The following is a 21,623-nucleotide window of genomic DNA, read 5'->3' as shown; positions in this document are numbered from 1 at the left end:
TAGCTGGAGGCTGAGTGAAGAGAAATGTCCAGAGGTGGGAGATAGAGTGATTTCTTGATGCTGAAAATATGCAATCCTCAGTTCTTTCCTAGGTTGTTATTGAGATGTGAATTTTAGAATAATAGCTGCCTCAGATATTTCCAAAACAGTCCATATTAAATCCGAGAGCGCTGACACTACAGCAACTTGGAGGCAAAACTCAGGACTTCTGTAGTTGTAAAGAGGTAGGTTTGATAGATAAATGTGTTCTACCTGGGCAAGTTAAGCTTCATCTGACATAACCTCATTTTCTGTGCAGTTGTCAAAGGTAGAAATCCTGTCTTCCTCTGGTCATTCTAGTGAATATTATCATTGTAGACAGGTTGAGCTGGCCAGCTAATCCAGTTCTACCTTCTGAATTTACTAAGTGGTCCAGATACAATTCTTACTTGATACTGCATTGTTGGACCAGTCCACTGCTTTGCCTGTGTTGAATAAGATGTTACAGTTTGTCTGTTGTTTCTAAGGCCAGGAAGTTAGACAAACATATTTTTGGATTTTTCTTCCAATTCTAACATTAGCCTTTTATACCCAGTGCTCTAATTCTCTGGTCAGTTGTAACCCTTTGTATGCAGAGATGCTCCATCACTTTACATCTACACCTCCAGTTTAAAAAGGATTTCCAAACTCCATGGTAGAAATCTTGGCCTAGACTGGAAGACCTGTTTTCAAATCTCTATCCAGGTGACCTTGAATACCTGTTTCTCACCCTATCATACTTATCAGGGTGGTTGCTGGAATAAAACAGAGGAACAAGAAAAATATTTTCTGCTTTAAGTTATTTTGAGACCATTGATTATTAATGTAGTGGTGCTCAGAACTATATTTAGCCATGGGCAACTAAATAGCTTCCTTGAAACTTTGAGGAAGTACGAGTCCCTGTTCCTTGTAAATTCATATTCTTGCTTGTGAAAGCATATACTTGCTCAAGAGTATACAGTATTCCCATACTCTACAAAGAGAGAATTTGCCGTGAATTTCCACCTGCAGTCTGAAGTAGTCTTATGACCAAACTAGACATAGCACGATGTTCCATGACTCTTTTCCCCAATTCTGTGTGTATTCTTTCCTTATAATTGGGGACTGATCTCATTTTTGTTTCTTAACACAATTCCCAGTGACCCCTTACTACTGCTTTCTTGCATGTCACAATGTTTCACCGCCCTCCATACAGAGAAAAAAATGTAGGGGTGACCAAGACCTTTAGCTGGAAAAGGAAAAAGCAATATATATATATATAAAAATGGGTCACATCTAACAAAGATTACTTTTTTAATTTGAAAAATAAAGTTTCAAGAAGATAGGAAAACTTTGGTATTTGCCTTTTGAAAGAATCATGCATTCCCAACTGCATTCAGTAGGCGGAATGTGCTAATCTGAGGTAGTAATTTATCAAACTCTGAGTGAAACTCCTTGTGTTGTCAGAATAAACAACTCCAGAATGCAGTGCTGATTATTCTGGTTGGCAGACCTTAATTAAATCCCTGAGTGTGTAGTATAAGTTAAGGCTGATTTCAATTTTGCTATTTTAGCAGGATCATTGTCTAGATATGATCACAAATGCTTTTGCAACAGATGCAGCATCATAACTTTACCTGCCGTGGGAAATCCACACATAAAATTCAAGAGGCTACACATTTGTTATGTGTGCCCTATATACTCATGTATAAGTTTAGAGATCTGAATAAAAAATCAACCTAACGAAACTGTCATAGACAGAACGCCACAAGATCAAAGATAACAGAGTTTATTGGATAACAGAACTCAAAATGCCCGTAAAATACAAGGGCCAGGCAGTATTAGCCTTTAAAAGCAAAAAGGGGCAAGGAAAAACGTTCAAAAGATAAACCGGATTAAACCGGAGTTTAATCCGGGTAAAACAAAACAGCTTGCTTCAGCCTGGGGATAAACAAAACAGAAGCCGGGGAACAAAGTGTTCAAAAGAATGCAATTAATTGGCAGCAGATTCCTCTCTGCTGCCAGCACTGTGCTTTGAGTAACTTGAGTCACTCCTCCACACAGCAGGCAAGATTTCCAATACACACAGATCAGCCGAGGATTGAAGCAGTAGAGTAGACCCAGTTCCTTTCCGTAGTTCAAGCCAGAAGCAGACGTTTGTAGTTTTCACCAAGTCCGAGTAGAGGGAAGTCAAGCCGTGGTCAGTTCAGTCCGAAATCCAAAGCAGGAGATGGCGTCCGTCAAGAAGACGACGGAAGGTCAAAGCTAATGAGATTAAGCACAAGTTTGCACAAACAAAAGCCCACACAATTCCTCCCGCCGTCTGACCCCAAATTCCAAAACAACTTACGTATCAGCACACGAAAACACACCAGTCTTCAGGAAAGCGTCCCAAGCGTTCGTCCAGATTACCTTGCCCAACGCAATTTGCAATTGCTCCCAAGCCTCATTTTATGCCAGTTACAAATCCTCATCACTATCAGCTGCCCTCCTTAACCCGGGCGTTTCCTCATCACTTTCCTCATCAGAGCTGGAACACCTCTGACTACGCCCCACAGCATCCCCAGCTGTGGATCCCGTCCCATCCCTCCAGCTTGTCCATGGGTCTAATCCTGAAGGTCCCCATTCATCTTCCATCCCATCATTGCCAGTGGCACCCAATTGCTCCCTCACCCGAGTCCAATCCATCTCATCCTCCTCCGAGCTAACCAGCCCCTCCTCCATTCTCTCCGTAAACCCCTCAAAAGACTCTTCGTCAGATGGTGCTGCAAAGATATCTCGCAGTCTCTTTCTTTCTCGCTCCTCGAGAGTATCTGACTCTCGAGGAGTCTTACGCCCACGTCTGCCAGTAACAGAGCCATGAGGCTCAATCATAACAGAAACTGAGTTGACTTAGCCATGGGCCAGTGTGCATATTGTATCTTAATTCTTATCAGAAAAGAAGCCATCCCCTTTTCTGTGTAGAGTGGCAGAAGGCAAGAGCTTAGTTTATCCCAGGAGAACCTAAAAAAATTGACCTCCTATACTCTCTGCAGTAGTGATGTGTCTGGCCTTTTTGAATGTCTTGGCTATTAAATGATGATAGTGGCCTTTTCACACAGGCCTCTGGAATCACTACGCATCATGGCAAATCTGGCGGTGCCTGGCGTAAGCGTGTAGAACCCATCGCCCCATGCCCCACATCTCTGGTAACCTACTCAATGGTAACCACATCCCACATCCCCCCTATTTCCTCCTGTGCTGTCCCTGGATTTTGTATAGTTTTATGATGGAGCCCAACTGGATGTAGTTCAACGTCATCTGATGGGAGCCAGTGGGCTCTGTCATAAAACTATAGAAGATCTGGTGCATGTCATCGAAACTAAGCCCGTTTGATGAGGTTGTATTGATGCTTTTCCCTCACCACAGAATGATCCTCAACTTATCTACAGGTCGTCATAATTTTGATCTCCACTCTCCCATGACTTATACATGAGGTTGATCTATACACAAATATATATGGTATATCCTGAAATGCATAACTTGTTTACTACATGATCTGAAGGGTAATATTTTTTAAAAGTGCATCCAAACCGAAAGGTTTTAAAATAGTGTTAATCTCTAATTTCTTTTGCTGTACGTTAAATATAAAATAAATAAAACAAGGCCATACAAAGGAACATAAACTACTCCCTGAGGGTTTTGGCTTGTCTTCTTTTTTCCTCTCTGGAACCTTTTGGTGATTTGAAGGCCTCAGGGGCTGCCAAAATGGACCTGAAGGATACATAGCTGCCACATGATTTCCACTTCATATTTGTTTTGTGTCTTTGCTGCCCTGGAGATGAGTTAGCATTATGAGGGCATGCATAGTGTTAATATCTGGTCCATGGCTACAGATATAAAACTCCCCATGTGGTCTGGCAGACTTAACAAAGGCTTTTTATGGTTTAGTCGCATCCCTGGGCTTATCTGCAAGGCTGTGACAAGCATGACATCTTCCAAAGTGCCTGTAGATTATTTGTAGCTTTGGGCATTAAAGCTAACATAACGCAAATCTGTTTATCAAAACATCTAACCTTGAATGGAAAACAGAAAATTCTTGCCTAACCCTTATAATGCTCCATCCCGGTTTCAACATCATATGTCTTGAGTAACAACCTTTGAAGAGATTTGCTTGGGCTTAACCCCAAGGGTTGTTCTTGCTGGCAAACTGCCCAACCCTGCCTACGTTGTTGTCTTTGAGGAGGATGAGTTTAAATCCTTTTGTTAACATCAGCCTTCTCACACAGTAGCAGCCTGTCTGCTAGCGAAGATGACTCCTGGTTTCTTCTGATGGATTCCAGGCAGTAGCACGAATGTCTTTGCATCTGCAGATTTGCTAGCTGTATGGATGCTGGTAAGTTGATTTTCTTTAACATATTTGAAATCAAGTGCAAAACCATCTCTCTCCTCCACGCACACAACTTGGTGCTTTTAGACCTTGGAGTGTGTGCTCATCTGTATCATTTTTCGTGTGTGCGAGTGTGCGCGTGTGTGTAGAGAGAGATTGAGAGATTTTGCTAATCTTAGTAAATTGTATGCATGTATGTATGTAGTTTAGCTCTGATGCTTAACTATTTGCAGTAAATATCGTGTTAACTAGATAAATGAGCATACATTGTTGAAGTGATGTAGTATTTATATTGGTTGCTGTAAGCATTTCGGTCTATATGGGTAGCTGCAAGCTTTTTGGGCTACATGGCCATGTTCCAGTTGCTGTTGGAACATGGCCATACAGCCCAAAAAACTCACAGCAACCCAGTGATTCCCGCTATGAAAGCCTTCTACAATACCATATCCATATGTTTTTCACCCAATGGTTGGAAGAGTTAGGAAATGGTATGGATAAAAGGCTTAGCTCACCCAAATTCATTTCCCAAACTGAAGGCAATTTTACATCATGCATTGATAGCAACACATTGTTATGTGGATTCCTTTGTAACTGCCATAGCAATATTATATGGTATTCTGGGATGACAGTTTAGGCAGAGATTTTTGCAATTCCCAGCCAGAGATCTCTGGTGCCTCCCTAAACTAGAAATCCCAGAATTCCATGGAATGACAGCTATGGCAGTTAAAGTAGAATCATAGTGCTATAATGGTCTAGGGTGAAAGAGCCCTAAGCTGAAGTCCTCTCAAATGGCCATTAATTTTATTTATTTCTTTTTAAGAGTGGTAGGCCTGGTGTTAAATTCCCCCTCTACTGTTTTCTAATGTGGCGATTTTGAGATGTATAAGCGAGGGCAGCTCCCAGTGGCGCAGCGTAATAAGGGCTGAGCTGCTGAACTTGCAGACTGAAAGGTTGCAGGTTTGAATCCAGGGAGCGGAGTGATCACCCCTCTTAGCCCCAGCTTCTGATAACCTACCAGTTCAAAAACATACAAATGTGAGTAGATCAATAGGTAAGGTAATGGTGCTCCATGCAGTTGTGCCGGCCACATGACCTTGGAGGTGTCTATGGGCAATGCTGGCTCTTCGGTTTAGAAATGGTGATGAGCACCAACCCCCAGAGTCAGACACGACTGGACTTAGTGTCAGGGGAAAACTTTTACCTTTACCTTTAAGGATAGAGCGAATAGTTGAAAAAAAGGACGGGAGAATGCATGAGCAATGGATGGCAGATCAGGATTTACAGTGAAAAATACTATACGGGTTTTCTTTACAAAGAACAAGTTTCCTGCATAGAAAATGCTGTTTTCTGCACAGGGAACAAGTTTCTTGCATGTAGAACTTAATTTTCTTACAGAAAAGAATTTTTTTGTACCAAAAGTGCATGTATTGCAGTCTGCAAATAGTGTTTCTCACAGCAAAGAGAAGAAAAATTGAAGTATTCATTTTTGCCTGTGAGAATGAAACATATGTAGATGTCCTATAGTCTTACCAATAAGTACAAATCAGACAATCCCAAGCATGATGTAATAAACTGTGCAGAAACTGGATATAAGACAAGTGCTACCTTGTACCTGTTTAATGTGTCTAAAATTCCCTACCTTGACTAGCAGTTTTTCTCCATCGCTTCACACAGAGCTTGTTCCTAAGCCAGGCCACAAGAGCTGTTTTACTGCAACTACAATTGTTGCTTTGTCATTGAGTCCCATGAATCCTTTATTGCAAAATGTGTCAAAATATGACACAAGCTACGATGATTCATTGCAGTCTTGGCATTACAGTGACAGTTGTGATAAAATTAAAACTGTAGAACCAATATTCACATCTCAGGCCATTCTATATTTTGTTTTGACATCTTTTCATTTCTGTTTCTATTTGCTTTTGTGTAAGGCAATTTACAAGACAGACTAGTTAGGACACTACTGGATGACAGATCAAATGGCTCATGGGACCTAGTTGTTAGCTGCATACTCTCCATTAGTTCCTGTCTTGTACATTTGAAGCATCTGAAAATGAGGACTACATTGCTCCCATTGTTATAGCCTCATAGAATCACACAGTTGGAAGAGACCTCGAAGCAGGAAAATCGCATACAAAGCACCCCCGATGACCCATCTGGCCATCCAGCCTCTGCTTAAAAGCCTCCAAAGAAGTAGCCTCAACCACATTCCAGGGCAGAGAGTTCCACTGCTGAACAGCGCTCACAGTGAGAAAGTTCTTCCTAATGTTCTGGTGGAATCTCCTATCCTGGAATTTGAAGCCATTGTTCCGCATCCTAGTCTGCAGGGCAGCAGAACATAAGCTTGCTCTCTCCTCCTCATGACTTCCCCTCATGTATTTATACATGGCTATCATGTCTCCTCTCAGCTTTTTCTTCTGTAGGTTAAACGTGCCCAGCTCTTTAAGCCGCTTCTCATAGAGCTTGTTCTCCAGACCCTTGATCATTTAGTCGCCCTCCTCTGGACTCATTAGAGCTTGTCAGTTAATGTTGTTTGATAATACAGGTTGAGAATATCTTTTTTCAAAAAAACAAAAACAAAAAACCCAAAGTTCCACATCAGTGGATGACATAGGACAGCTTTATTTTCTAGTGATTCAATGTATATAAAACTTTCATGCACAAAATTATTAAAACAGATAGAAAATTACCTTCAGGTGTATAAGGTGTATATGGATCATGAAGAAATGTCATAGTTAAACTTGGTTCCCATCATCAAGATCTATATATAGGCAAATGGCTGTAATCAAAAATATGAAAATATCAGTAAGACTACTAATAATGTTTGATCTTCCCACTGACAAAAGCTTGACTTTCTGGGTTTTGTGAACCCAGATCTGTACCAAATAAATAAACAATTGTAATGTCATCTGCTCCCCCCCCCCAGATACAGGACCTTCTTGTCGTTGGATAGTGTTTGTTTGTTTATATCACATCACCAGCCTGCATGTCTCTTTTTGTGAAAATCTCTTCTTTCACTGTGGTGCCGTTGATATAACTGGTGCTAAAGCTTTGGCTTGAGGAGACGGGACTGAGAGCAGGCCTCCCCAGAAGATAACCTCCTAGCTCAATGGTTCTCAAACTTTCTAATGCTGCGATCCCTTAATACAGTTCCTCATGTTGTGATGACCCCTAACCATAACATTATTTTTTTGCTACTTCATAACTATAATTTTGCTACTGTTATGTAAATATCTGATATGCAGGATGTATTTTCATTCACTAGACCAAATTTGGAACAAATATCCAATACGGATATTTGGGATTTGGGGGGGGGGGGGGTGATTTTGTCATTTGGGAGTTGTAGTTGCTGGGATTTATTGTTCACCTACGATCAAAGAGCATTCTGAACTCCACCAACGATGGAATTGAACCAAACATGGCACACAGAACTCCCATGACCAACAGAAAATATTGGAAGGGTTTGGTGGGCATTGATTTTGAGTTTTGAAGTTGTAGTTCACCTACATTCAGCCTTCTTTGCCAAGTGGGTTCCTAAGTCCATCAGAATTATGTGTTTTCTGATGGTCTTTGGCGACCCCCACAGGGGTCCCAACCCCTAGGCCGAGAAACACTGTTCTAAATTGTTCATAGAGGGAGATACATTTGGACAGGTAAGCTGGATTGGAACCGTTTGATAGGAGACCTCCTTATAAATAGTTTTGGTTTCCCCAAAGAGGTATTCTTTAAGCCATTGTGAATGAGGCTATATTTCTTCCAAAGCAAATATCAGGTGATTTAATAGCTTTTCTTCCTAGAGCCTTGAAATTCACCAACCACAGTCAACCCAGAAAATGCATAAACTTGGACTAAAGTATTTTTTACATCTAAGGTGTGTTTTGAGATCTAGGAATGAATAGACACACATTATCTCTTTCTTCATGGCAAGAATATAAAAGAGGAGGTGGAATGAAACTGAAGCCACCAATTGATGAATGTGTATGTGTGCACCATCTTAAGGAGTATGTATTGTGTGTTTTGAAGATATATAGGGGTCATAAATTATCTCTTTACAAATGCATACATCAAGAAAAGACAAATTTACCTGCTAACTCTGGTTGCAAAATAAAATATAGGTGCAAAACTGTTCTTGAGTACATGGAACAGTAAGATGATAAATCAGACTAGTACTCAGCCTTAGCCCTGATATGCTTCTTGATTCAAGCAACCAAAAATAGATTGATTAGGATGTTCTTGGTTTCTTTCTGATGAGATCGCCTTTTCAGTACTCTGGATAAAATTGGCTTCTTATAATCTTCTAATTTTGAAATCTCACAATTTCCTGGAATAATGAAGTTTCTTTTTCTTTATTTCTAGATATGTGTTCACATCTGGAATTGGGATCTTTCTCTGTAGCAATGTGGACAATTGGGCTTGGAGCCATTGGGGCTGCTGTGACAGGGATTATCCTTGCCAATACAGATTTATTTCTGTCTAAAGCAGAACAGGCCTCGCTGGATTTTTTGGAGGCAATAGATTTGAAGACTCTTGGAGAAGGTAAGACTTTGGGTGCTTCCAAGAGATGGAAATTGAATGGTCTTGGGGGGGGGGGGAGTACACTATGTTCTGGAGGTTGTGCTGGGGGGCTTAGTTCAGGTTTATTTTGTATGATTTTTTTCCCAGCAGCTGTGCCCAAATTAATTCCCAGCAAACATCACTCATCAAAGCATGCCACATGGGAGAGGCGAGAGGAGAAGACAATGATTTTACAAAGCATGAATGAATTTAGATTCAAACAGAAGCCTTGCAGAACACATTAATATAAATTAAAAACTGCTGTGAAATTGTCAACACTTCATAAATAGAAAATGTAATCAAAATTAACCAACCAAAAAAGGACAACGTGAACCATCACAGCTGGCATTCATAGTACTGTACCCCAAGGATCTAGATCCGTTAACCTCAACTACAGTGTAGCATGTGGGTTTTTTTCACCAGATCAGATGTATTGAATAGGTTCCTGTATTTCTCCAAGAGCAACAAAGGCGTTAAGGACTGCTATAGACAAAGGCACTCTTTTGCCAGTTTTTAAAAGAGTTTTAGCCACTAGATCTAGTCTTACCACATATGCAGCTCCTCTTAGCTACTGGACAAAACATTTGAGTAGAAGGAGCTCCATGTGTGTGTGGACAAGATGGTTGGGTAACTACCTCGGTAACATTTTATTCCATGTATTCACTATTTTTGACGTGTTGTTCCCTATCTAGGAAAAGGCTTAACCATTATTTTCTGTCCTGATGTAATTTCCAATCTTGTGACCCTGGTTTAGAAGGATGAGGGGATTTGCTTTTACTTAGGTGGCTCATGGACCTTGCCATTCAAATAGTTGTCACTAAATAAAATGAAAACAACATAGTACCTGACAATAGATGTGTCTTGTAACAAAATTTTGTCCTGGTGAGCTTGCTGTATTGTAATCTATATTGTTGTTTGTTTCCAAGGAAACCAAAGAACCTTCAAAGCAGAAGAACTATGGAAGAAGAATGGTGCGGTCATCATGGCAGTGCGTCGGCCTGGATGATTTTTATGCAGAGAGGTAGTATAGATGTTCCTTTGTGAGTGTTTTGGAAGAAGAAATAATTAGGATTAATCAGCTGTTATTTCGAGAAGCTCGTGAATTTGATACAATAAGTCTTCAATTTGTTTTAAAAATACACCAAGTTATATAAAGATAGATTTAAACATTAAAGGTAAAGGTTTACCCTTGACATTAAGTCTGATCGAATCTGATTCTGGAGGGTGGTGCTCATTTCCATTTTTAAGCTAAAGAGCCGGTGTTGTCTGTAGACGCCTCCTAAATCATGTGGCCAGCATGACTGCAAGGAGCACCGTTGCCTTCCCATCTAAGCAGTGCCTACTGATCTATTCACATTTTCATGCTTTTGAACTACTAGGTTAGCAGAAGCTAGGGCTAACAATGAGAGCTCACCACATCTCGTGGATTCGAAGCGCTGACCTTCCGGTCAGCAAGTTCTTCAGCTTAGCTGTTTAACTCGTTGCACCACTGCAGCTCAGATTTAAACATTAGAGGAAAAAAAAATAAGAATAATGCAGAGCAAATTAAAAGATGTGAAGATAAGGAAGGGGAAAAAGAGTTGACTTCCATCCTTTCTCTCAGTGGTTATTTTTGAAACAATTAAACAATTATACACTACAATTATTTCATACCTCTCTAAGTACAAATCCGACTATTATCTTTTTTCAATAACCTGTTTTTGTTATTCTTCAAAACCATAAATATCTAATCACATATTACTTTTCTTATTCCTTCCCAAGGGGTTACATTTTCCCTCTTTAGAATATCACTCACTGTCTTTCTGTAGTCTTATCAACACTTTCGAATATTATTAAATTATATTCCTTTTGTCCTTAATAACATGATCCTATAATACTAATCCCTGTATTAAAATCATAAGTCTATTACGTATTGGAAAGCATTATAACATCCATCTCCCCTTGTCTCTAAAATCTTGTATTTAAAACTAATCCCATTTTCTCTTGTCTTGCAGCCCATTAAAAGTAAAGCATATTTCATTTGATGCAAGTTGTTCTTATAATATCTTATTATAATTAGCCTTGTAGTCTAGTATATCCATCTTTATCAGGTAAGTAGGTTTCTTAGAATATGATACTTTATTTATACCCTGCCCTCTCTCCCCAAAGGGACTCAAGGTAATTTCCAATGTATAACAAAAATGGCAAACATTCAATGCCAAGAGCAAATAAACAATAATCAAAACAAAACTTGAAATGAAATAAACTAAATATAACTTATAAGAAACCAAACTTAACCAAAGAAACTAAATAAACATACTACAGTAGAGTCTCACTTATCCAAGCTAAACGGGCCAGTAGCGAATATCTTGGATAATAAGGAGGGATTAAAGAAAAGCCTATTAAGCATCAAATTAGGTTATGATTTTACAAATTAAGCACCAAAACATCATGTTTTACAACAAATTTGACAGAAAAAGCAGTTCAATACACAGTAATGTTGTAATTGCTGTATTTACGAATTTAGCACCAAAATATCATGATATATTTGAAAACATTGACTACAAAAATGGCTTGGATAATCCAGAAACTTGGATAAGCGAGTCTTGGATAAGTGAGACTCTACTGTATAACAGGGCTTGGACCAATTAAAACAAAATACATTAATACATTAAAAGCTTAATATAATATATCACCACAATGGACTGAGGTAGGTATCCAATGTCAAGGTAAGGATGTATGTAAAGTATGCTAATCCTCCTCCTCTCCACAAGCTAGATTGCACAAGTGGGTCTTTAAAGGCTATTTAAAGGAGAGAAGAGAGGGGGGGGCATTTTTATTTCTTTAGGGAGGGAGTTCCAGAAGTGGGGAGCGGCCATGGAGAAGGCTCCCTCTTTCATTCCCAGCAATTGCACTTGAGACGGGGGGTGGGACCGAGAGCAGGGTCTCCTCCGCTGACCGCAGTGCTCATACTGGCTTGTAAGCAGAGATGCGGTTTTTCAAATAGTCTGGGCTGAACCATTTAGGGCTTTATAGGTAATAATCAGCACTTTGTATTTAGCCCGGAAGTGGACCGGCAGCCAGTGGAGCTGCTGTAACACGACAATGGTTCTCTCCTTGTACTGCACTCCAGTTAGTAACCCGGCTGCCGATCTCTGAACTAATTGCAGCTTCTGAACTATCTTCAGCCCCACATAGAGAGCCCCTATTTCAACCTAACACTTCATCTTTATTTCATTTTAAATTTCACTCTTGGCCTTTTTGTCAACCAAAAAACAATAACATTTCCCCTTGTGTGATGTCTCATGGGCCATGTAGTCCTGTTCCTAGTACTGTTGTGGCAGATGAAGAGGAGAATTTGGGTTTCCCACCGTTTCTGCCAGATTTAGAGCCCTTGCAGCTGCAGGATGTTTGCCCACAAGAAGACAGTCAAACAAGCCTTGAGCCGAAATCTCCCCCTTTTTCTCGCCGCCTTTATTATAATCAAGATAGAAGCTCTCGGGAGGCGACTCGCAGGAGTGCCCGGATCGCTGCCAGACAATTAGATGATTAAGTCTGTTTCCCTTGAGAAAGTTTAAGGAGTCCTGCATCTGGACACAGAATAGGTTTCGTTTCTTGTTCCCCAGAGAAAGTGTTCTCTGGCGGGAAAACAAGATCCTATATAGGTGTTTGGCCACAAGGATTCCTTGCGGAGTCAATTCGTCAACTACGGGAGTAGATTGTGTGTGGACTACGCTACTCCAGTTTCCAGGACCTTGCTCTCGTCCCAGCCCTGCCTTGTTCCCCGGACCTTGCCACGGATTCGCCACGGACCCTGTTCTTGTTCCTCGTTTCTTGCTGCCTTGAATCAAGCCTTATTTGCCAAGAACCTAGTTTGCTCTCCAGTCTTGCATCAAGTTCCATGGACTAAAGGACCTTGTTATTTCCCCTCACTTTGCTTGGCAAAGTGTGTGTTTCGGTTATTGGATTATAACTTGGACTTTAATATCTCATATTGGACATTGTTTTCCTGGACTATATTTGACCTTTCCTGAAAGGTCTACTTCTGAACTATATCCTACACTTGTTTTTATTGACTTTATATATTTCTTTAATAAAGATATTAGATAGATTCTGGCCTCTGCGTATGGTTATTGGTGCTCTGCAGCCTGGGTCCTGACAGTTTGACTCCGCCACCTTAAGCACCAATTAACCTAAGCCAGAATGTCTACTGGAACCGGGGCGGAAGCCCAACCACTCAGCTACACCATCTCCAAGGATGAAGTGGACAGAATCCGAGATTTGCTCCATACGCAGGAGGGAGAAATACAGGGCTTGAAGGAACGCGGAACCCGTCTCACTGCCCTGGCGTTGCCAACCAAGTTTTCTGGAGAAGCTTCCAAGGTTCATGTTTTCCGTCGCCAATGCCAGGCATACCTAGAAGCCCGTAATGCCGAGTTTCCCCAAGAAGACATCAAGGTGGCGTGGATTTACAGTCTCCTAGACGGGCCAGCGGCCAATTGGGCGACGGCGCTGTTCGATGAAGCCTCCCCGCACCTAAGTTCCGCGCAAAACTTCCTGAATCACCTTAAGGCGACTTGGGGGATCGAGGACAATTTAGAGGCGGCCGGCCACAAATTCCGGCGCCTTTCCCAAGGGGACAGGCCCTTGTCCCAGTACATAGCCGAGTTCCGAGTGCTGGCCCAAAACACCGGTTGGAATGACATAGCCCTCAGAGGACAGTTTCGGGAGGGTCTCAACATCGAGATGTTGGAAGAAATCTCCAAGGTGGATCCTCCAAACTCTCTTGAAAGACTTATTGATCAATGTTTACGAGCCGAAGTCATGCTTGCCAACAGAAAACAGTGGCTCCGAGGCCAGAGTGGAAGAGCTGGAGCAAAACCTCCCGCTCCCGCCGGCATCCAGCCACGTCCAGTGTGGAGACCCCCGCCACCAGCCCCTTACCCCAGAGGAAGCGAGGAGGTGCCGATGCAGTTGGGCAATGTGCATCCCAGATTAGATGTTGCCGAGAAGGCCCGCCGTCAACGTTTAAACCTCTGTTGGTACTGCGGAAACGGGGGCCACTTTGCCAGAGAGTGTCCAGCCAAAGGAAAGCCCGCCGCTCGTTTGGCGGCGGCGTCCTCCGTGGAGACGGAGACGGCCGAGGCGGCTGGCGCAAAGCCGGCGGGGGAAGCCAGCGACCGGGCGTAGAGAGGCTCGCCAACCCGGTCAGAAACCCCACTCAAGAGCCGCCAACCGGGGTCCTATTTCTCCTAGTGGTCACCTTGTGGTCAGCGAAAAAAGGACCTGTCATGATCCATGCCATGATAGACTCAGGAGCAACAAACAATTTCATCGATAGAGAGTATGCCGACTCTCTGGGATTACAATATCACGATTTCAAGAACGCCCGGGTGGTGCAAGCCATAGATGGCCGCCCCCTAAAGACAGGTCCAGTAAGCCAATGGTCTGAACCCACCAGAATGTGGATAAGGGAACACATGGAAGAGATTTCCTTTTTTGTTACCGAGGTTCCTCACTTCCCTGTGATTTTGGGAATCCCATGGCTGACACTCCACGACCCTAGCATCTCATGGACCAACAGAGAACTGCAGTTTGCTTCTAAATATTGCCAAAACCATTGTCTTGTAGCCAAGGTCTGTCATGCCACAGACGCTGAAGCCATCATCACCTTGCCCAAGAAATACTCAGACTTTTGGGATGTTTTCAATGAAAAGGAAGCCGAGAAACTACCCCCGCATAGACCTTATGATTGTGCCATTGACTTGGTGGAGGGGCCCCCGATCCCGCGAGGACACCTCTACTCCCTGACTGAACCAGAGCAAGAAGCTCTCAGGGAGTTCATAGAGTCAAACCTCCGCAAGGGGTTCATCAGACCTTCTCAATCCCCAGCCGCTTCCCCAGTGATGTTTGTGAAAAAAAAGTCAGGGGATCTACGGCTAGTTGTGGACTATAGAGCACTGAACAATATCACTAAACGGAACCGCTACCCCCTGCCTTTGATCTCGGACCTATTAGACCGGCTTCGGGGGGCCAAGGTTTACACCAAGCTGGATCTTCGGGGGGCTTACAATCTAATTCGCATCAGAGAGGGGGACGAGTGGAAAACCGCCTTCCAGACTAAATTCGGATTATTCGAGTCCCTAGTCATGAATTATGGTTTATGTGGAGCTCCCGCAACGTTCCAGCACTTTGTCAATGATATTTTTCAGGACTATCTAGATCGGTTCTTGATCATATACCTGGACGATTTTTTGGTGTTCTCAAGATCACAATCAGAACACGAGAAACACGTCAGAATGGTGTTACAACGTTTGCGGGATCATGGACTATATGCCAAGTTGGAAAAGTGCGCCTTTGATCTCGAAGAGGTTGATTTCCTGGGATACCGCGTCTCGCCACAAGGGCTCTCCATGGACCCGGCTAAGGTCTCAGCAGTATTGGAATGGAGGGCGCCAACCAACAAGAAAGAGGTACAACGATTCTTGGGGTTCGCGAACTACTACCGCAAATTCATTCCAGACTTTGCCCACTGGTCTGACCCAATCACCAGCTGCATCCGTGGAAAACAGCCTTTCCGCTGGACAGAGCAAGCAGAGAAGGGGTTCCAGCAACTAAAGAAATTATTCACGTCCCAGCCAATTCTACAGCACCCTGACCCTAAAACCCCTTTTGTTGTGCAGGCTGACGCCTCCGATGTGGCAATTGGGGCTGTACTCTTGCAACCAGTGGGAGAACATCTTCACCCTTGTGCTTTTTACTCCCGTCAACTAACAGCCCCAGAGAGAAATTACACTATTTGGGAAAAGGAGCTTTTGGCCATAAAGGCAGCCTTTGAAAATTGGAGACATTGGTTAGAAGGGGCCAAATTTCCCATTGAGGTCCATACTGATCATCGGAATTTAGAGCATCTAAGAACTGCCCGCAAGTTAAATCAGAGGCAGCAGCACTGGGCTTTATTCTTTGAGCGTTTTGACTTCCAGATCCATTATGTAACCCCAGCTCAGACCAAGCAAGCAGATGCTCTCTCACGGAAACCAGAGTATGCTGCAGGGCGCAGAGAGACCTTTGAATCCCAATTGCTGCAGCCCGAGAACTTTGCCACGCTCACAGTGGGAAGCACCAAATCCACTCCAATTGAATCAACTCCCTCTACCCCAGGGCCCCTTTGTGCTCAGGAAATCAGAGCCAGCCAACAGGCCTGGGCTCAAGACCAAATTCGCCTAGGACTACGTTTTCCTTTCTCACTTAAGGATGGGCTACTATGCTACAGAAATCATGTCTACATTCCTCCAGGACCAGGCAGAGAAAAGGCACTTCATCTATGTCATGACTGCAAGCCAGCAGGGCATTTTGGGCTATTTAAAACCATGCATTTGATCCTACGAGATTTCTGGTGGCCCAAGATCCGTAAGGATGTGGAGAAATATGTCAATACCTGCCCGGTATGCCAGCGTTCCAAGACAAGAAGGGAAAAGCCCTCAGGGCTACTGCATCCCCTTCCTACTCCATCTCGCCCATGGGAGATAATTTCTGCGGATTTTATCACTGACCTACCATCCTCCCTTGGATTCACCACGATCCTAGTGGTGGTGGACCTTTTTACCAAGTTGGCCCATTTCATTCCCTGCGATGGCCTTCCCACGGCCAAGGAGACTGCAGATTTATTCCTTCAACATGTTTTCAGATTACATGGAATGCCCAAGAGTCTGGTCACAGACCGTGGATCCCAGTTCACCTCTCGCTTCTGGAAGGCACTACAAAAACTATTGGGCATAGACTCTCGTTTATCTTCGGCTCACCATCCCCAAATGGATGGGCAAACTGAGCGCACCAATGCCACTTTGGAACAATACCTTCGTTGTTATGTAAACTACCAACAGGACAATTGGGCTTCCCTGTTACCTCTGTCAGAGTTTGCCTACAACAATGGTGTCCAGGCTTCAACTAAAGAAACCCCGTTCTTTGCAAACTACAGCTTCCATCCCCGTTTCTTCCCTCCTGTCATTGAAACCTCCGAAGTCCCTGCAGCGGAGGACTGGCTGCAAGAACTCACAGCGGTGCAACAACTATTGCACCAGCAACTGGACCAAGCCAAGGAGGACTATAAACGCCACGCTGACAGTCATCGCCAGCCGGGCCCCGAAATCAAGGTAGGAGATCGGGTTCTGTTGTCCACCCGCTTTTTGCCCTCCCACCGTCCTTGCCGGAAGCTAGATGCCCGCTTCATTGGTCCCTATCCAGTGGTGGCGCAACTTAACCCCGTGACTTTCAAACTCCAACTTCCGCGCTCTATGCGCATTCATCCAGTGTTTCATCGCTCCCTGCTCCTTCCGGCAGATGGTGTGCGCCCTGATGCAGACCGGCCGGCCCCCACTCCTGTTTTGGTGGATGGGGAGGAGGAATTCGAGGTTCAGGACATTTTGGATTCTCGCTTTCATCGCTGCCGCCTTCAATATCTCATTGACTGGGTGGGTTTTGGCCCCGAAGAACGCTCTTGGGAAGACGCTTCCACTGTCCATGCCCCCGATTTAGTCCGCCGCTTCCATCAGGCCTACCCTGCCAAGCCGCGACCCCGCACCCCGGGAAGAGGGCCCATTTTTGAGAGGGGCCTTGAGGGCGGGGATAGTGTGATGTCTCATGGGCCATGTAGTCCTGTTCCTAGTACTGTTGTGGCAGATGAAGAGGAGAATTTGGGTTTCCCACCGTTTCTGCCAGATTTAGAGCCCTTGCAGCTGCAGGATGTTTGCCCACAAGAAGACAGTCAAACAAGCCTTGAGCCGAAATCTCCCCCTTTTTCTCGCCGCCTTTATTATAATCAAGATAGAAGCTCTCGGGAGGCGACTCGCAGGAGTGCCCGGATCGCTGCCAGACAATTAGATGATTAAGTCTGTTTCCCTTGAGAAAGTTTAAGGAGTCCTGCATCTGGACACAGAATAGGTTTTGTTTCTTGTTCCCCAGAGAAAGTGTTCTCTGGCGGGAAAACAAGATCCTATATAGGTGTTTGCCCACAAGGATTCCTTGCGGAGTCAATTCGTCAACTACGGGAGTAGATTGTGTGTGGACTACGCTACTCCAGTTTCCAGGACCTTGCTCTCGTCCCAGCCCTGCCTTGTTCCCCGGACCTTGCCACGGATTCGCCACGGACCCTGTTCTTGTTCCTCGTTTCTTGCTGCCTTGAATCAAGCCTTATTTGCCAAGAACCTAGTTTGCTCTCCAGTCTTGCATCAAGTTCCATGGACTAAAGGACCTTGTTATTTCCCCTCACTTTGCTTGGCAAAGTGTGTGTTTCGGTTATTGGATTATAACTTGGACTTTAATATCTCATATTGGACATTGTTTTCCTGGACTATATTTGACCTTTCCTGAAAGGTCTACTTCTGAACTATATCCTACACTTGTTTTTATTGACTTTATATATTTCTTTAATAAAGATATTAGATAGATTCTGGCTTCTGAGTATGGTTATTGGTGCTCTGCAGCCTGGGTCCTGACACCTTGAGATTGCTCATCCTTTACACCAGTGGTTCCCAAACTTATTTGGCCTACCGCCCCGTTTCCAGAAAAAATACCACTCAGCGCCCCCTGGAAAGGGGTGTGTGGCTTAGAGGGGTGGGCGTGGCTCCAGCTCAAGAGGGCGGGGCTGAGCCTCTCCCCTAGTCCAAGATACAAGGCTGGGAGGGGGAGGTGGATGGGGCCACAAATGGGCAGCCAGGACTGGGATGGGCAGAGTTATGAGCTCTGAGGCAGGGCTGAGCTTCTATCCCTGTCCTGCGGCGCCTGCCAGGACACAGGGGACGGGGCTAGAGGAGGGGGAGGGGCCTCTTCCCAAGTGCCTGACAGGGCTGAACCTCTATACCCCTCCCCCGTGTTCTAACAAGTGCCTCAGGGAGGTATACAGAGGCTCAGCCCTGTCTCGTGCTCTTGGGAAGAGGCCCCGCCCCTAGTCCTGCCCTTTAGTCCTAAAAGACCTCTCCGGATAGGTATAGATTCTCAGCCCTGTCTCGGGCTCTTGAGAAGAAGCCACACTCACTCCTCTAGCTCCGCCCTCTGTGTCCCAACAGGCGCCTCAGGTGCTCAGCCCTGTCTCTGGCACTTGCGAAGAGGCCCCGCCCCTCCCCTGGCCCCACCCCCATGTCCTAATAGGTGCCATCACCGGTCCCCTGAATCGCTGCAGCGCCCACCAGGGGGCGGTAACGCCCCCTTTGGGAATCACTGCTTTACACAAACTGACATTGGCCTGATACAGAAACACTATTCCAAGCAAAACCTTTTTTCATCCCAACAATATTTCCCCAATATTGTCAAATTCCCTCTCTCACATCTTATTATATCCAAACATTTTCAAATGGTTGTGAATTCCATTTTTCTCCAAAAGGTTATGGAGATTCTGGTTTTCCAAAAAGTTAAAATCTCTAAAAAGGTCATGCTTTTCCAAAAAGTGCCTTCTCCAAGCTCCAAGATTTTTTCCTATCTCTACTTCATAATCCTGAGGGCTGAAACTACTTTGCTTTCAAAATCTGTGAGACTGATGTGTTCAGGTTTGTGGTGGAATGCTGCAGAAAGTCTTATCTTTTAGAGTATCGCCCAATTTGTGCTTCATAGTCATTTCAGCTCTGTAATTTTCAGTTTTCTAGATCCACCCTTCTGATCCTATATCCATTCCTTTTATGATACATCTAGAACCTAAGGGCAAATTGTGCTTCCTAGAAGAGTAGTGAAGAAAGTGCAGTTTTTGGGTGGCATAAACCCTCCAGAAATGAGTGATTGGACTTACCATGAAGGTTCATTCTCAGGGGATAGGAGGCTCAATCCACTATGACTAGTTTAACACCCTGCGTTCTTAACAGAATGGTAGGATCTGAGATTCTTTTTCAGTTGAGCCATTAAGTCCCTGCCCCCTTCTCCAACAGTTTTTTTCTATCCTGCCTAACCAAATGGTCATGTTTGCCCTTGTCTGACAAACTTATAAGGCAAGAATGCCAGTAAGGAGAAAAACCAAGGAGAAAACAAAAACAGAAAGGCATTGGTTCAAAAGTGGAGAACATTGCAGTAGCAATTATATCTCTCCTGGTAAGCTGTGAATGCCATTTTGAAATATCCATTCTAAAATTGTCAATGATTTAATTTTAGTTTTAGTAATGTTAAAATATTAATACCAGAACAGCATAACTATAGCACATGAGGCAAGAGACTGCAGAGAAAACTACTTCAGCAAGGTAAAGGTCTTGCACTCCATGGGATTGTAATAGCTAACAAGGGAAAGAGCTGCAGAGACATATGTATAATGGAAAATGATCTGGTAATATGCTTATCTTCGTTGACATTATGAAAATAGGTAGTACAGAGTTCTCTAAAAATGATAATAACATTTTGGCTACACTTACTATTTATATACTGGCATCTAGGGTATTAAAAGAATTATAAATATACATAAACATTAAAATCAGTTATATCTTCTTTAAAATCGGCTGTTTAAACCAACTCAGGACACCATTCTGGCTCCAGTCAGCGGAGTAGGTGTCCTATTATTGCCTCATTGCACTGCCCCAAAGGCTTGGTCCCACAGCCAGGTCTTTGCCATTTTTCTGAAGGACAGGAGGGAGGGGGCTGATCTCACCAGGGAAAGAGTTCCATAGCAGGCGGGCAATCATTGAGAAGGCCCTCTCTCTCGTCCCCGCCAAATGCGCCTGTGACGGTGGTGGGACTGAGAGCAGGACCTCCCCAGACAATCATAGTCTTTGTGGTGGTTCGTAAAAAGAGATGCATTTGGACAAGTAAACTGGGCTGGGGCTGTGTGTTGTAATCTACCCTGAGTCCCCTCGGGGAGATAAGGAGGGATATAAAATTGTTGTTGTTATTGTTATTCTGATATTCTTCCATCACTGAAGCCTTGTGGAGATACGGTAGGATGTCTTGATGTGGTGGCGAGACCCTTTAGCTCATTTGGCTTATGAAATAGAAATCTATAGCCCAAGGAAATAAGGATTAGAATGCACATGCAAAACATGATTGTCTAATTGGCTGATCTTATTACATCAAGAAGGTATGTAGTGTAATAAACTATTTAAGTGTTCAGTTTGAATAGCAAAACAAGACAACATAATTAAATCTTAGAGCAAAGGATAGCATTAAAACTCAAAAATTAGACCACAGATTGCAAACTAGCTGTGTAAGCACAGAAAAAGACTTTTACAATTGAGACACCATTACTGAGAAGAACATGTTCTTTAGGTATATCACTTAGCTGTAACAAACTGGAGTTCTTGTTCCAAAATCCTGTTTCACTTATCTGGCCATAATGCCTTTTCATCATCAATTTCTACTTAGTAAAGTAAGTTACAGAGCATGTTTTGATGGAGCAGGGCTTAGCACTCCTAAACAAGAATGGCACATAACCCAACTCTTATATCACTTTTAGGAGGCTGCTGAGCTGTCCTCTCTGAAGCCTCAGCTTGACAAGCTGGGGGTCCCTCTCTATGCCGTTGTGAAAGAGAACCTTGGGACCGAAGTGATGGATTTCCAGCCATATTTTAAAGGGGAAATATTTCTGGATGAAAAGGTAAACGTTACTGTTGATTTTTGCATACTAGAAATTGGGAACTTCTCTGTCTAAACAGGTATTGATCTGCAAGGGTTAAAAGCTATTCTTGCTTAAATTGGGTGCCATGGAAGTATAAAACTTGTGCTGACCAAAATGCAATTCATTCACAATAGAGGTGGCTTC

At 43.5% G+C, this 21,623-nt stretch overlaps 2 protein-coding genes across 5 annotated transcripts in view; both read left to right on the top strand.

Annotated features, from left to right (window-relative positions):
* Positions 1 to 21,623, top strand: part of LOC134297668 (uncharacterized) — a 345,438-nt gene that overhangs the window by 217,257 nt on the left and 106,558 nt on the right. The gene's annotated exons all lie outside the window — the stretch shown is intronic.
* prxl2a (peroxiredoxin like 2A) overlaps positions 1 to 21,623 on the top strand; it is a 68,441-nt gene that overhangs the window by 33,683 nt on the left and 13,135 nt on the right. For 2 of the 4 annotated variants that reach the window (XM_016995535.2, XM_016995531.2), the window contains exons 2-4: positions 8,720 to 8,899; positions 9,844 to 9,938; positions 21,318 to 21,458. In XM_016995535.2, the coding sequence (XP_016851024.2) occupies positions 8,722 to 8,899; positions 9,844 to 9,938; positions 21,318 to 21,458 (414 nt within the window). In that variant the 5' untranslated portion in view covers positions 8,720 to 8,721. Of the gene's footprint in view, positions 1 to 4,265; positions 4,373 to 8,719; positions 8,900 to 9,843; positions 9,939 to 21,317; positions 21,459 to 21,623 lie in introns of all 4 variants that reach the window. The other 2 variants (XM_008115801.2, XM_016995533.2) reach the window with 2 other exon arrangements.

Source organism: Anolis carolinensis, chromosome 3, assembly GCF_035594765.1.
Source record: "Anolis carolinensis isolate JA03-04 chromosome 3, rAnoCar3.1.pri, whole genome shotgun sequence".
Lineage (NCBI taxonomy): Eukaryota > Metazoa > Chordata > Lepidosauria > Squamata > Dactyloidae > Anolis > Anolis carolinensis.
Note: the sequence above shows the minus strand (reverse complement) of the source record. Positions and strands in the feature narration are given on the sequence as shown.